This window comes from Lepeophtheirus salmonis, chromosome 3 (assembly GCF_016086655.4).
Source record: "Lepeophtheirus salmonis chromosome 3, UVic_Lsal_1.4, whole genome shotgun sequence".
Taxonomy (NCBI): Eukaryota; Metazoa; Arthropoda; class Copepoda; order Siphonostomatoida; family Caligidae; genus Lepeophtheirus; species Lepeophtheirus salmonis.
In genome coordinates, this window is record NC_052133.2 from 13047899 (window position 1) to 13065604 (window position 17706).

Below are 17706 nucleotides of genomic sequence, written 5' to 3' on the forward strand. Positions count from 1 at the left end.
CTTTAGCTTCTTACGGATACGCTGAACAGTCCGTATATTCACTCCTAAGGTTGAAGCAATCGTTGAATTGGAGATTTCACCTCCATTATTAACCAATGCCATGACTACGGCGGACCTCGAAAGCTCCTCGTTCCACTTATAGCTCTTTATCCCCTCATACGATGACATCATGATGCTAACTTAACTACTTATCGTCAGCTCACGCAATTAGCTTTCCTATTTGGTAACCGGTTTTTTATTTGATAATGTCGTCTTCAAGTTATCAAGGCTTAAAGTAGGCGACAATTTGATCCCCGCTCCCTGTATAACAGTTGGTGTGATTGACTTATGGCTAATTACTGTATTATTTCGGGCCTTTATTTCTGTTTCTTTTCGGAGGAATGCGTGATATAATAAAGGTAACGACGTGTTGTTGCTCATTATTGTCAGTGTAACTCTATGTATTCCATCTTCATGCATACTATATGTATATTTTATAGACATCTCTAAATGCTTTAGCGAAATACTCTATCTAGCTCAAGAAGGAAGAGAGAGAGAGAGAGACAAGGCCTAATAAAGTGAGCAAGAAAGAAGGAAGAGAAGAGAAGGAAAGAAAAGGAAAGAAATGAAGTAGGAAAGAGAGGAAATGGGAGGAGTCATGTTCAACATTGAACTTTGCTGATATTACCTTTAAATATAGATAAATAGTTCTGATAATTGCCACATTTCTGAGTAGTATTTAGTTCCTGTTGCGTCGATGGAGTAACGACACCGCTTTACTTGTTAGACTGACAGCTGATAAGCAAGCCCAACCACTTACTTGTCATTTGACACACTCCCTAGTTGCGTGAGTCCGATCTGAGGATGCGATTCGACTATTGTACTCCATGGTAAACAACATGCGATCCCTATCAACAAAAGAAGCAGCTGAATTGCCTCCGGATGACGTCCTTCAGGTTCTGCACTCCGGACCAAGCGGACTCACATCCACCGAATCTTCTGTCCGGCGCTCTACGTTCGGATTCAATGAGTTTAGTGTCAAAGCAGCGCGTCCCTTATGGAAGAAGTACCTGGATCAGTTTAGCAATCCCTTCATTCTTCTCCTTTTGGCATCTGCAGTCATCAGTGTGATGATGGGGCAGTTGGACGATGCGGCTTCCATTTCATTCGCCATCATTATTGTTGTTAGTGTTGGATTTGTACAAGAGTATCGCTCCGAAAAGACGTTGGAGAGGCTTGGAGCACTCCTGCCTCCTTCGTGTCATTGTTTAAGGTACATACAAGCTAGGAACATTGATCACACTTTAATTGCAGGTTCAGTTCGTAATAGAGCGTTTTCATGCGACGTCAGTATCATTGATTTCCATTTTGGGGCATAAACAACCATGTTTTATAGCAATGAAATCCCTTTTTCATTATTATTAAGGAAAATAAGGAACCGTTGAATGAAAAATGGAACCAACAAATAGAAGGACCTTACTCTTTCTAAAATGATATCCCTCTATAAGCCTAATTTTATTATATGTCTGACCCTAAAATATATTAAAAATATGTTACTACATCGTTATACAATATTATTTCGATATTGTAGAAAAAATTAACGATTACAAGGAAAGAATCAGATATTTGTATTCCAATTAACCTTTTTTTCTCGTCCCTAATCGATCTACATAAAACAAAAATTTACAAATTAACTATTTTTAGGGATTTTTTGTACATATTACTTTGATTTAATTTTAATATCAGTGTTTATCATGGATATCAAGTAGTATAAAATGCAGGTGTTAAGTCTTTTTTTAAATTTATAAGTACATCTGATGGAGTTTTATCAAAGTTTATTGGAAATTTGTGCATTTTATGTAGTAAAAGTACCAACTTTGAGCCTCTAAAATGGGGGGTCCTTCAATTATGTTGCAATTTATGACGTCAGTGAAAACGGTCTAGTCCCCTTTTTTGACATTTTTAAAAATTTGAAAATTACATTGCTTTTCGTATCGAATTAGACATTTTATTATAATAATGTACTTTTGAATATATTGTAGGGATGGAAGTGTTTCATCTCTTCTTGCACGGTATTTGATTCCTGGTGATGTTGTTGAACTTAACGTAGGAGATCGTGTTCCAGCGGATCTACGATTAATAGAAGTTCATGAACTCTCAATTGATGAAAGTAATTTTACTGGTGAAACAGAGCCCGTTTCTAAGTACATTGATCAATCCCAGTCTAATACGGCGTTTTTGGGAACTCTAGTTGCGAATGGACGTGGCAGAGGTGTTGTGATCTCTACTGGAGATAGTTCTCAGTTTGGAGAAATGTTTAAAATGATGGAGAAGGAGGAAAAACCTCGTACTCCCCTTCAAGAAAGTATGGACAAACTGGGAAAGCAATTGAGTATTTACTCATTGGCTGTCATTGCCCTCATTATGTTGATTGGTGTTTGGAAAGGTCGTCCCGCTTTGGATATGTTTAATGTTGGCGTTAGTTTAGCTGTTGCTGCAATTCCAGAAGGATTACCTATTGTTGTAACAGTTACTCTGGCTCTGGGTGTAATGCGTATGGCGAATCGAAACGCTATTGTTAAACGACTACCAACTGTTGAAGCCTTGGGCTGTGTTGACTTCATATGTTCGGATAAAACAGGAACTCTCACAACGAATTGCTTGTCTGTTTATGGCATTGCGTCTCCATCCATCATTATATCAGAGGAGCCAGTGAGTCTCTATGAAAATATTCAAACATTAAACACAGAGGATGTCAAATTAACCGAGTCTTCTGTCATTTGTAATAATGCAGAAATTAATCAAGAAGGAATCATCGGAAACCCCACTGAAAAAGCATTATTAACCTTTGCTCAAAGATTTGGTTTGGATTCTGTCCGTAGTCGTTTTAGGAGGATAGATGAACTTCCTTTTTCTTCGGATCGTAAATTTATGTCTGTCACGTGCAAAAAAAATAATGGAGATGACACAATGACCAAAATATCAAAAGGAGCTCTTGAAAATGTCATCAAAATGTGTTCACACATTGGAAACAACGTAATGAGTGAGGAAATGATACGTAAAGTTTTGAGATGTAATGAAAAGATGGCTAGTAAAGGACTTCGAGTTTTGGCTTTTTCTGAAGAGATAATGGACTCATCAAAGAACAAGAATGTTTGTTATTTTTTGGGTCTTGTTGGCCTTAGAGATCCACCTCGTTCTCAAGTGAAAGACTCAATCAAAATGCTGAAAAAGTCTAAGGTTGAAATATCTATGATTACGGGTGATAGTAAGGAGACAGCTTTGTCCATTGCTGAAACCTTGGATATTCATTCTCCTCTTAAGCATTCCTTAAGTGGTAACGAGATTGATTCATATTCTGACTCTGATTTGAGAAACGTTGCTGAAAGAGTGAGTGTCTATTATCGAGCAAGTCCCCGGCACAAACTTAGGATAATCAAAGCTCTCCAGTCGAATGGACATGTTGTAGCCATGACAGGAGATGGTGTGAATGACGGAATCGCCGTTAAGAAGGCTGATGTCGGCATATCTATGGGTCTTTCGGGTACGGATGTATGTAAAGAGGCAGCAGATATTATTTTATTGAATGATGATTTCTCTACTCTCGTGGGAGCTGTGGAGGAAGGGAAGTGTATATTTTACAATATACGTAATTTTGTTCGATTTCAGCTGAGCACTTCGATTGCGGCATTATTCCTTTTATCTTTAAGTACATTATTGGACATTCCCAATCCTTTAAATCCGATGCAAATCCTTTGGATAAACGTCATTATGGATGGACCTCCAGCTCAAAGCTTAGGTCTAGAACCAGTGGACCACGAAGTCATTAAACGACCGCCCCGTAAAAAGAGTGAACAAATTTTAACAAAGGCTCTAATAAAAAATGTGTTGGTCTCAGCAGTTGTCATTATCAGTGGCACGCTTTTCGTCTTCAAACAAATGATGGTGGATGGAAGGATCACAGCTAGAGACACTACCATGACTTTTACTTGTTTTGTATTTTTTGACATGTTTAATGCCTTAAGTTGCCGATCGCAGGAAAGACTAATATGGGATATTGGGTTCTTTACAAACAAATATTTTTGCACAGCTGTGGCTGGCTCAATCATAGGACAATTGGCAGTGATTTATTTCCCACCTCTTCAGTACATCTTTCAAACGGAGGCCTTAAGTTTTAAAGATATTATTTTACTTGCCATTTTATCTTCATCTGTCTTTTCATTTCTGAGGGCAAGAAGTATTGTGAATCTAAACGGTTATCCCTCAAATCCTTGTTTTCATTTGGTACTCGACCTCAATATTCAAGAGTTAGAACTGAGGCTAAATCATTTGGTGTGTAGATTAAAAGCTTCATTTCTCTACAATCTTGTTACATGGAATACATTAAATTATTTACCAAAACTCTCATTTTTTGGATATCCGTAAATATTTTATAAGGCTGTTAATTTTTCTTTATATTAGTGTATTTAGTTACGTGTTTTGAAGAAATGATTTTTCTATTATTGAAAAAAAAAAAAAACCAATTAAGTGTCTTTGAATGTTTGTGATGGTAACTTCTTTATACTTTATTGTGCAATGTCTACATGAAAAATTACTTCGTAGATATCCTTTTGGTTCTTTTAATTTTTTAAGTGGTGGAAATATTCAATGTCCATATTCATTCAGCTTCCTTTTTTGTTGTTAGACTCTTATCTATGACTTGTTTTAATTTTTAATAGCAACTATCAATATATTATATTCTTATACGATACAAATATACTTTAACTATCTACAATCATAATATATTATATCCTTTGAAAATTAGCACACTATAAAATGCCATTGAATGAATGGACTTTAATATAAATAATTCTTAATTAAATTCAGTAAGACCATGAATTACTAGATGTTTGGACGAGCGAAATTTTAAAAGTCGACGAAACCTGAGAAGCTCACCCTTTTTCGATTAATAAGAAACGACAACTATGTAAACTCTTAAATAGTCCTTAATGAAAGATATTATTCACCTTCTTGTAATGAGTTCATGTGCTTCAGTCTTAATTTTCTAGCTTTTTGGAAGTCAAAATATAAAAATGATATAAATAAACCATAATATTTAATATTCAAAGTTATATTGATAATATAAATTGATTGGCGCAAGAAGTACAAGTTTTTGTTTATAGCGGAACGATTGAAGCTAGCATTTCTGGATCCAAATCATCTCCGATATTCTTCCGAGTATTTTATACGCAAACAATTTCAACTCCTTAATGATCTCAGTGAGCTTATGATAATAGTGATAACTCTTCCTCGAAAACCTCAGTGTGCAAGATATTGCCCATTCTAACTAATGATTCATCAGTTTGGTGTTTTTGATCTTCCTCTCATAAAAGTCATTAGATCCAAAAGGACAGGGGTATTCCCCACCACACTAAAGGAAATCTATAGGCTATTTCAGAGCTCTACAAGGACGGGGATGTCCTCCATAACACTAAAGGAAATACATATGCTGTTCCGGAGCATAATTTAACATCTTGAATCCAATATGACGATAATTAAGTAAATACTTATCCTCTTTGTGATTAGGGGAAGAAATTAGGACTCTTGAAGACTTGCTGCTGTTCAAAAATATACTTCTTTAATTTTTAAGACACACAAACATGTAATTAATGGCATTATTAGAAGTCCAAAGTATCATAACAGCAATAATAAGGAACCCTCGAGTAACTAAATAAAGAAGGTGAGCTTTAGAGGTTTCGTAGGAAGGGATGATCCATACATACTAGTAAAGTAATTCCTATTTAGTCTTATCAATTGTTTCTAAAAATCTTGATCAATACATGGTGAATCAGAATTAGAGACCTAACAAAAAAAATATTTAATGACTATATTTTGTTTAGAAGATGTGAGAATATGTTTTTACAAGTTCACACTTCGTTACCTTTATTGTATTCCGCAACCTTTTCTCCAAAAAGAAACAGAAAAAAGGCCCAAAATCATCTGGCAGTTAGTCAAATAAGTCAATCATACTAACTGCCATTTATATCTTATGTACTCCGTGACTATCACTCTCATATTTTTCTTCACCATTTGCAATATGAATTACAAATCATTAAAATCTACATACTATTTTATTCGATACTGCATTATAATATTGCTTAGTAATATTAATTTTATTAAAAGAGTAGTTATACATTTGTATTTGTGTATGATAGCCAAAATTTCTTCATAGAAATAATAAAATGCCAAATATATATATTATTTAACACATGGTTATCGTTATTTTATCATGGAACCTATCCTCCGAAAATAAATAGAAAAAAGGCCCGAAATTATATGTCAAATAAGTCAATCATACCAACTGCTAAATATCTCTTATTACTCCCAAAATACTTAGAGACACCAGACTATCTCTGTCATATTATTTCTTCAGCATTTTTATATTGAACTCCATATATATATTTCGTAACATTAAAATCTCCATAGGATTTTATTCCATACTGTATTATAATATTGTGTGAGGTATAAATTAGTATTTCTATATGATAGCCAAAATTTCTTCATTTAAATAATAAAATGACCAACATATATATTAAATAAACGACGAGGGATCAACCAGAAACTGTTCTTTTGGAAACGGAGCATAATTATAGAATTGTATTTATCAAGAAGAATACAGTATGAAATAGCCATAGCCCATGATGTATCGAACGGGAGAAGGGAATCGACAGCTGACAAGAAAATACATAGGTTATTTTTGTAACGTCATGTTCAATATTGTCCTTTAACTGACCAATATATCAAAGCCTCCACCAACGAAGTTTAAAAAAGGTAATGTTGTATGTCTATCGGTGACCAGAAGTGTTGTGTCGGTCCTTGTTTATTCGGTGCACTCCTTGGACTGTCAGTCCCTAGAATTTCCCCTAAAAATGTCGATAGATTATTATGAAACATAAGATATACTAGATATCTATTAAGAGTATTGCACAATTCTTGCAAAAATATTCATGTTTCCATTATAATGAATTTAGTACTAACATTAATTTTTATTTAGTTATATAATTGAGTCTATATATACATATTTGATGTCGTGCCAGAAGCTCCGGTAGCTCGGATGGAAAGTTTTTATTCATCTACCCTACAGTCTGTACCTGGCACCAAGTGACTACTACCTGTTCCTGACTATGGGCAACGCGCTTGGGGGTACAATTTGGACCTCAATAGAGACCTATGAAAATTGGTTGTCGGAGTTTTTTACCAATAAAGACAAAGGCTTCACCAAAAAGGGCATTACGAAGTAGAATTCTCGTTTCCAAAAAAGTTATGAAACAGAACAGGGTATATTTGGCTGAAATAGGATGATTGTTACACTTCTTCTTAAGCATTGAAATAAAGCAAAAAGTACTAAATTACTTTTTCCCTAACCTATTATAACAGAATAATTATAAAAAAGGAAAATACCCTCAATGACGTCTCGAGACATCAATTTTACCTTCTTTAAGGATCGAAAAGTGGTACTGGACTGGACCACAGTCTTAAAGAAGGACTTACAAAACATTAGTCACCAGGATTACGGCAAAAGTTACAGATCGATTTTAATCTAACTTGGTACGAAGATTTTATTTGGTCACAGTAAGAGCCCATTAAATTAGGAGAGGTTAAAGTAGCAAAAAAATTTAAAAATGGATAAAACTATAACTTTGGAACATATTGAGGTACAGAGCTCAAATTAGTTTCATTATGTAGGTTTAATAAAGATTTTCAAATAACAAAAAATCAAATATAGGAAATATGAACATAGGTTGCGTTCTACCAAGTGGTCATTCTAGCTTAATTTGCTTTACATTGTTCTGAATAACCTGGCGAAGATTTCTAGTTGTTTGTATGTAGTGAGTCTTTCGGAATTTTTGCTTCCCACTCAACCATATTGCAAAGTTAATGAGGTTAAGATCAGGTGAAGGAGGGAAAAGTAGAAGGTTTGGTCCCAAAAGTGATCAAAACTATCTTTTATAGTGGGGGCTGGGGCCCCATCCTGCTGTGGCAAGTTTATGGGACTCTAATTCTGGACTACTCCATATAATTAGAAAAAAAAAATAGAAGTTTCTTTATGGAATTTACTCAAGCGACTACCATCAGGGAGTGCTTGCTGAGCCTGGAAACTGAATTGGTCTCCCTTTCGACCATACTCTACATTGTAAATTCAAGGAATTTAAAATCCAGTGAAGAGGGATGCCAATTGAGTCCAAAATTCCAATGGTTGACAATTTTTTTTCCTGCATAAACTTTAACAACGTATTCTGATAGAGTTTGGGCTGTTGATTCCGAATATATACTTAGAATTCCCCCTTCACATCAAGTTTTTGTTCTATCTAATATTTAACATTATTGGATGTTTACATTAAAAGGCTATAATGATACCACGTGTTCCTATTATGTATGTATGTCTTTCTCTCTATTTGATTCGAGTACCTAGTGTGTGTTAATTATAATTAAAGATGCAAGGAAGGAGTCGAATCTGCTCTTTTGAGATGGGTGATCAAGTTAGAAATATCTTTCTTCGATTTGCTCTCTATGAGAACATATCTGAAGAGTTTTCGTATTTTCGTCTCATGAAAAATTCAAGCCCTGATTTTTGCAGATGTAAGTTAAGTTGTATCGGAATTTACGAACAACGGAGAACAAATGTATGAATGGTCTCAAAGGAGGTCTTAGCTTCAAATGGTGTGCAAGGGGTTTGTCTAAAATCCGTTTCTTCGGTTAAACACTTGAGTATGCTTCAGTGATTCGAACATGTAGATATATAATTTATTTAAGATCATTTTAAGTATTTTTAGTGTATTCGAAGTATGATAGGATAAAGACGGATTTTATATCTATTAATAATAAGTATATTTATTTCTTAGTAAAAATGCCTCATTATATTTTGTTTATATAAGTATAATTTACATTTGTCGCTACTAATTTGTTGAATCCATTTGTAATATGGTACTTAATATTCATAACTTCTATATCGTATCATTTGTCATCATTAATTTGTTTGATTTTCTATATATAACTTCTATTAAAATTTATAATTAATATTTTTAGTAATAGTTAATCGTCATTTCTGTTTTTATTTAATTTTACCCATACTTTTTTAACTGAATATCTCAAATATACGTTATAATTCTTGAACTTATTAATTTACTAGTAATCTACTGCTATGGCTTAAGTATAAGCGATTAGTTTTTATTCAAGTATTCCTGAATTTGAAAATTTCGACTTTTTTTTTATATTAACTGTTCTAGTGTAATTTGAAAGAAGATTCCCATTTATATAGTAGAATCACATGATATTTTATCCTCCAAACCTGTAACTTTAATCAATAGTACCATATGTCTCGCTCCCGATTTTTACACGCATTCGCTTGATGCCCATCCCTATATATAACTCGGTGTGTGCCAGCTTTTCCTTTAGCAATCAATATATCCTTTAGTTAATCCAATTGATACCAGTCAAACTTTCATTGCATGCACTTTGTTGTGTTGCTCTCATTTAGATTTAGTAAACGTTTGGTGATGATTATTATTTATTTTTCTAAATACTATCATAGCTGTTTACGAAATTCGAACACATCTATATAGCTGTATAATCTAGCCATGTCTATATCCTCACGAAGAAGAAAGTGCTGTAGCGAGCCAGATATATTCTGCTAAATCTGTGGATGCTTCACTTTATCACTTCAAAGACGGAACATAACTCACTTTGTTAAGAGTGTGTAACTTACTTATTTTGATATACCGCTTGGAGACCAAGACAAAAAATGGGCACTTCACATAGTATGCACGACTTGTGTCGATGATTTGGAGAGAACCAACAAACCACCTAGATAACTGCTACTTCTGCCTTGTAAATGTTTAAGGATTCAATATAAAGGACAAGCGATATATGAAATACCCTAGCATCTCCTTTGCAATACGGCCAGTTTCTCATTCGGACAATTTACCTTTTTTATATAGTCAGCAGATATTGATGAGGAAGCACATACCTAAGTCGATGATGATGATGGAGAAGATGCAGATACAAATTACATAACATTGGGTTCCTTGATTGGTCAAACTTCTCTGTATAGGCAACTTGAATTGAATGACCTGATTCGAGATTTAAATTTATCGAAACAATCGGCTGAGTTTTTAGCTTCCATACTGCAACAGCGAAAAATGCTGATGGTACAAGTGGTTTTTAGGGCTATTAAACTTATTTATTAATAGTGGAGTATTAATTTTTACCTCTATATTATTCTTAATAATACTTCAGTAATGAATAGTCATTTCTATTGAAGGGTCTCATCAGGGATTGCATTCAAAAATATCACAAACGGGGCTTCAATGAGGAATGATTCTATTTCTTATTTCCCAATTTTATTTTATTTTTTCATTTTATTTTCATTGGAGACTTATACCAACAGTTGAAATTGGAGGGGGTCAATGAGCTCCTTGATGGATTATAAGTTTGAGAGCTTAATAAATGAATTTACTAAATACCTAGGATAATAGAAATAAAAGGTTAGAACATCAAGTAATCGGACTTGCTAGAATTTTCAATTTGATGTATCGTACCGACTGCTGGGCAAGATTAAAGTTTTAAACCGATTAGCGAAACGAGGGCAACAATAATAAACAGGTGAAAAATGTCTTAGTTATAAATTTTGTCCGCCAGAAGCAGTATTTTGTTATTATGTCTACCAATCAAGTAAATAACAACTCTAGTTCCAAATATAAACTTGTATATATCCACGTATTAATAAAGTAATAGTTTTAGGTTTAAAGCTTTAGGCAAGATAAACAGATTGTGACAAAACGCGCAAAGAATTATATTCTCTGACGTCAATATTGCTAGAATTGGCAATTTGATATATTGTACCGACTAATGGGAGGAAATACAGATTTTGACAAAACACGCAACTACTCATATATACTATAATGTCAATATAAAAAAGAGTGGGGGAAGTTATATATCAACATGGTATAACCCAATGTTAATAAAAATATACGGTTAGACTATCATATAATCGGGATTGCTAGAAATTTCAATCTGATGTATTGTACTGACTGCTGGGCAACACAGGCAGGTTTTGACAAAGCACACAATCCCTCATAGTCTTTGACGTCGCTATTACTGGAATTTTCCATTTGATGTATCGTATCGACTACTGGGCAAGAAAGACAAATTTGACAAAACACACAACCACTCATACACTACGACGTCAATATTAAAAGGGCGGTGGAAGTCAAACAACAGTCGTACAAGCGTTATGGTATAACCTTGTATTTCTGTTAAACATTCTAAATACTATTATTTACTAAGTTCAGGGACTAGAGTCACTTGAAGATATCATAGTCTAGTAGGAGGGGATCATAAAAATGTCCCCTTAAGGCTATTAGTAACTTTGTGACTCACGCAACACTACCTTTGTGGGTTTTTAATCAAGGGAATAGGGGCTTGGGACCGCAGCATAATTTTTAAAAGGGCTCAAAAAATGTTAGAAATTTGCATGAATTATGACACATTTGGTTAAATATAGTCTACCAAAGTTTGTTGATCTCTATTATAGAACCTCATCTGTACATACCTCTTGTAATCATGCATATTGAAAACCGACACTCATAGTCTAAAACACTCTCAATATGAGGTATAACTGTAGTGTTTATATGAATTGAATGATCGATTAAGAATGATAAACTATAAATAAATAATGTCATATACAAGTCGAATGATATTTTTAAACTTTATCGTTTCTTACATATTCCAAAGCCGCTTAAAATAAACATAAATCATTTTGTAGTTAAAAAAAGAAGATTCATGATTCGTTAGGGATTTATTATATTATATCAATCATTGACGACACAAAGCTTTTGCCAATAAGCAAAATGCTTATTCAACATTGTTAAAGATATGACGACATACGAAACAAGCATACATATTTGTTTCAGTGATAAAATGATGTAAAGTCTGTCCTCATCTAAACAAATTCAAATATATATATATATACATTATATAAAGTTTGCAAATAAAATGTGTTATGTAAAAAGTAATTGTAGAAATTCTATAAAGGTTCGGACTTATTGTGTGTGAGATATGTGTTTTTTACACTTGGAAGAAATAATAAATACTCTCTTTTTTGATATTACATTTTTTTTACTTAGTTTTAGTACAATATGATCATGGTAAAGAATGTAGAAAGGATAGTTAAATAGAACTGAGAGCATACCTACGTACTAATAATGAATTTTATATCTAAGATAATTTAAGTATGTGCTATCATTAGAGTAAAAATAATAAATTAAAATATAAAATTGAATCTTACTTATATATATAACACGGCGTTACCTCGCTAACACAGAAATATTCTTTGTATTTTGTTGTTAGCTGTCCATACCCTCTTCTTATGTGACACGTCATGGATATTTCATAATACATTCTTTTTTTTTTTTTTTTTTTTTTTTAAATAAACGAAGTAATGAGTTATGGAATACTTATGCACCTTTTCCGAAAGGACAGGAATACAATTTATGGTTGATCCCTTGTTGTAAATGTATGTACATATATTGGCCATATTATTATTTGGATGAAGAAATTTTGGCTATCATATAGCTACACTTTTAATAAAATACTACTAAGCCGTATTATAAGTAATAATAATGAATAAAAATCATTATAAAAATGATGGAGACATATTCATATACAATGATAGTTTGGGAGTACTTGCGAGATAATTAGCAGTTATTTGGCTAACTACCAGATGATTTTGGCCCTTTTTTCTGTTTCATTTAGGAGAGAAGTTGCGTGATACGATAAAGGTAACGATGTGATATATATCCCTATAAAAGGGATAATATTAAGCATATTGATATCAATGATATTGTTGTAAAATATTGATTTATGGAACACGAGCTAGCATCACCTAATCCGAGGTTTAGCCAAAGGCAAGCCTGCTTCTATACTGGATTTCCTGTTGATGTTAGGGGAAGGATCCATGATCTTAAAGAAGGCAAACCATTAACTGTAAAGACAGTTATTTTCAAGCTTAAATGAATTGATAAAATCAACGTGGATAAAAAAAAACTAGCACTTACATTGATCAATACTTTCATGAAGATCAATGTGGAAAAATGACTGAGTGGCTGAAACAGGTTGGTGAAGTCTTTGATCATTACCCAAAGAGAAACCCTTCCGATTCTAAGGCTAAAGAAAAATTTAGAAGATATAAGGAATCATGGTGTGACAGCGACTATAGTGTGAAGTTAATTGTTGATCCCTCAATCATACCACAGATTGTACCAATTCAAGGATACCTAATAAAAACCAAGTTTTTTTTGGTGTCAAACTTCAGTGTCAAAAATGCTTCAATTTTAGGCATATGGAACAACATTGTACTGAAAAAAGATTAAACACTTACGAGTATGAACAGGCTCTTAAAAGGACAATCGCTGATTCTTTACCCCTGAAACCGGTATAGTTGAGAGCAATCGTCCTCAAATTCAGGAAGAAACTGCTCGAGAAAAAGAGATGCTAGTGTTGAAGATAAGGAGCAATTAACATCAGAACTAAAATCAACAGAGGAACCACTCTCGGAAGGATAATGTAGTACCAATCAACTACAGACCGAATAACACGTTCAAAACAAGCATATTTATCTAAATAACCTGGAACCAAGAGAAGAAGATTCTGACGTTCAATGATTGAAAGAAAATTTCCCTTTTTTTGAGGGAATCAACTAATATTGAATCGGAAAATATATCTAAGAAAAATGGACAAAGCAATGCAAATAATTCAAACATGGACTTGGAAGTGCATCTTATTTTACAACATTGAACATGCTCACAATCTTCAGAGAAAACAAAATCAGCCAGACTCCAAATATTCGCCCGACAAAGATAAAGTCCATCAAAGTAGCCCAAAGCATAGGATCATTCATCAATAAAACTGAACTTATCCATTAAAAAAATAATAGGTCAGGAAAGGAAGGGACCAGAGAGAATGATGGATTCAGGAAGAGAATGAGAAGCTATTTGAGAAAGGGATATTCCTTCACCTACCCTTCAGAAGTGTCAGTAGATGCTTTTACAAAAATAATCCGGACAATGACATCACAAGCTTTATACGTAAAACGAAGGAATTCCAAGATTAACCAAGTTAAAATATCTTTATTGATATCCATTCAATTTTTGCTCTTTTCGATTATGACACACTCAATTAATTCTTTTAGAGCCACAGAAGTTGTGGAAGCTATAAAATTGAGGCCAAAGTCATTGTAGAAAAGAACTCGTCGAGAAGATTAAATCTTCTATCTGAAATGAAAAAAAAGCTCAACACCTAATGTCAAGAAAATAGTTTCTGATGGAAAATTCCTAACTAAATCTGAAGACATTATAAGCTATTTGCATTCTAGATTCTAGAAAAGTATTTGGGTCAGGAAGATTTCTTTTTCCAAAAAGGTGAAAAATGGCAAGGAATATTAAACAAAATGTATTTACTAAGTAGAATTTTACTAGATGTATTACTCAAAAATATAAATATAGTAAAGTTCCAGGTCCGGATGGAATTATTGGCAAACTTTAGTTAATGTTTCCAAAGGAAATTGTTCCTTTTCTTTTAAAAATCGGTAAAACGATGGAAAATAAAGATAAGATACACAGTTCCTTTAGAAAGGGAAGAATATCTCTAATTCTGAAAACGAGAGATGGTTCCAATTTTAGCAACTGGAGATCTATTACGGTACTCAACGATTCGTACAGATTCAGTCTGTGGTTATGACTGAACAAATGGAGAATATTCTCAATAAAAGGATTGGGGTCTAACAGAATTGATTTCTAAAGAAGAGGAAAATATATGATGTCTCTCTAAATATTCGTCCTCATATTGACTCGGTTGCAGAAAGGTAAAAATTTAGAGCTGTAAATGTAATCAACTTCTCTAAAGTGTTCGATTAGTTAATAGATAATTCGAGTGTAATTATACAAGAAGGAATATTTAGAGCTGTTAAAAAGCTCCTACCCAGGAAGATTTTTAATCAAGTTCTAGCATTATTATATAATCGAACATCAACTATATTAATTAATGGAGTGGAGAGCGAACCAATTACTCTAAGGATAAGTTGCAGGTAGGGCTGTCCTTCAGCTCCACTGCTTTTCGTTGCTGCAGTCGAGGACCTGGCTCGGGGTGTTTAAGAAAATTTGGTGAATTTGGTATAAAGCTAGCAGGATGGAGTCACGTGATAGATATCTACGTTGACGATGTCCTTTTAACAATAGAGGGTAATTTTGAGCCATGACTTGAGAAAAAAATTAAAGTTTTACTAAATTTTATTGAAGGGCTTCAGAAAGTTTCGAGCCTTTCTATCAACAGAAAAAAAAACTGCCATCTTTCCCATGGGACTATGGAACCCTTCTCAAGGTCAAAAAGTTGCCTTCTGTGAAATAAAAAGGAAGATTATGATCTTGGGTATCGTTTGGAATAGAGACAGCGAGGATAAAAAAAACTGGAAGGACATCCGCTCTGTTGTTTCTCCAAGTAAATGTATGCAAATGGAGATCCTTTAATTTCAGAAACAAATAGATATGTACAATATATTCGTGATACCTAGGGTTCTATAAAAAGCCAAATCCTGCCATTTATAGGTGAAAGAACAACTATTGAAAAAAAAAGATGGTTCAGCACTCTATTTCATAAAAGTTACATTCCTGTGATTAACAGACCAAAAAGTCAACTTGGAGGATGCGTTACAAGTCTTTCCATTGTCATTCCTAAAATTTATATTGGAATTTTAATAGATCTAACAAGAAACCCTGACCCTGAATGGCACTGAAATGTGACTCATAGTGAGATCTATTGATAGATCATGTTTGGGTCGGACTTGACGAACGATACTCCTTCCAGGATATCCCAAGTTTGGGGTGCAGGGCAAAGAATCCTTTGGAATTGCGGTCCAGTTTATGAGAGCAATACCACGGTCGACGTGATTAAAAAAAAATCTTTTTCTTCCAAAATCCCCACAACCTTAAAGGTAGGAACAAAAGTTTTTTCATAACACGATTTTGAACAACTGATTGTAGATACAGATATCCTCTATTAAGATCTCTAAAATAGCATAAGTTGTCGAACCATGGCACCTAAAAATTTCCAGGCCCTACAACAGTTTTGAAGTTGATAGGATATGCAAAAAAAAAACATAAAAAACTTATCAATACTTAGTCTCCCTTAAAATTGAAAAAAAAAAAAAAAAATAGATTGTTGGGCTCTTAGCAAAAATCAATGAAGGAAGGAAGTTTACAGCCCAACTTCAGATCTCTGCAGACTGTATTAGATTCCCATGACCGTGTACTTACCTTGGTAAAATCTTCAATTGGAAAGTCCATGCGTTTGTGGCATTTCAAGCATTCACCAATTTAAAGCGTTTTGTAATGTATAATCTGAAAGACTTTTCAAAATGCACGTCGAATACTTGGAAGGGTATTATCCTTTTTGGACTCGGAGGACGAGGAACTACCTCAGATGCTAAAACAATGGAGTTTGCCATTCTGAATGTAAATGCTCTTAATGTACAGAAGATGATATCCTACGAACCATTATAGCCCTACGAATTGAGGAGCATTTTATTGGCAGCTGAAAATACCTTCGCTGGGAAACGACAATTCTTGGACGATGGCTGGGAAAGAGATAAAATACTTCCCAACTCTCTCTTCGCAATACAATAAGATAATAAGGAAAATTTAACAAGATTTTAAAAAACTATTTAGTCCGTTTTATGTTTTTGATTTCTTGGTTATTTTTTTTCTTTTTTTATTGTCCCGATGTAATTTTAATTTACATTCTGATATGAATTTTATTCTATTTTTACAAACTAATTGACTTTTGTATTTTTATCCAGATTTTACTTTTAATTGTATTTAAATGGACATAACCTCAAATTTTGATATAAGTTCAGCATATTTATGAAGGGTAAATAAAAAAAATAAAATTAGAGCCTTGCAGAAACAACAGAAAGATGTTATTTTCCCAAATAATTTTTTTTTATAAAGTAAAGGACAGTGATCAGTCTTGATCGTAAACTTTATCCCAATTAGATATCTTTCAAATTTATGCAATCCAAAAATGATTTGTGTTGTCTCAAGTAAAAATTAGTATATCATCAATGTATACTTTGTACTTCCTAAACACATAATGGATCGGAACCAGATTCCACAGGATGTTCCCAGATCATCTTAATGAGTTCTGCCTTTTTTAAAAGTGACACTCTTCTCGCTATCCACGAGTTCAATCCCCATGCACATCTCTTTATTTCTTTAAGTTTCAGCCTGGGTAACGTCTTTTTCCTCGTCTCCACTTGTTGTGTATATGACAATACCTAGATCAAGAGATAAATAAGATTGTATTCTCGTTACCGGATTGATGAGTGTCGAGGGGCACGGGGCGCACCGTGAAAAAAATGAAGAGAGAACGGAACAAGGAGAGGGGGATGGAAGGAAAGAAAGTAACACTATATTCGCGAATTAAGAGTCATAATATAAATATATAATAATTACTAAATATTGTACATTACAACAGGCTACTTTGCGCACGAGATCAACATCCCCTTTACTGGCATACGCAACAATTAAGTCTATTCATATGTATTCTCGCATCAAGAATGAAAGAATTATATCAAGAGTGTGATATTTTGGGATGATTGATGAGTAGGGTTTTGACTCAAGATTTGAAGCTACTACT

At 33.6% G+C, this 17706-nt stretch overlaps 1 protein-coding gene and 1 long non-coding RNA gene across 2 annotated transcripts; both read left to right on the forward strand.

Moving 5' to 3' along the window:
* Positions 1-713: 713 nt before the first annotated feature.
* SPoCk (secretory pathway calcium atpase) lies at positions 714-4380 on the forward strand. Its single transcript, XM_040707969.2, is given in 3 exon segments — positions 714-1252; positions 2022-4195; positions 4198-4380. Coding segments are annotated over 3 exon segments (2682 nt in total). The 5' UTR covers positions 714-866; the 3' UTR covers positions 4320-4380.
* Positions 4381-6601: 2221 nt separating this feature from the next.
* On the forward strand, positions 6602-9128 carry LOC121115410 (uncharacterized). The gene is made up of 2 exons (XR_005863478.2): positions 6602-6789; positions 7013-9128. It is a non-coding gene; the product is annotated as an uncharacterized lncRNA (long non-coding RNA).
* Positions 9129-17706: the final 8578 nt, after the last annotated feature.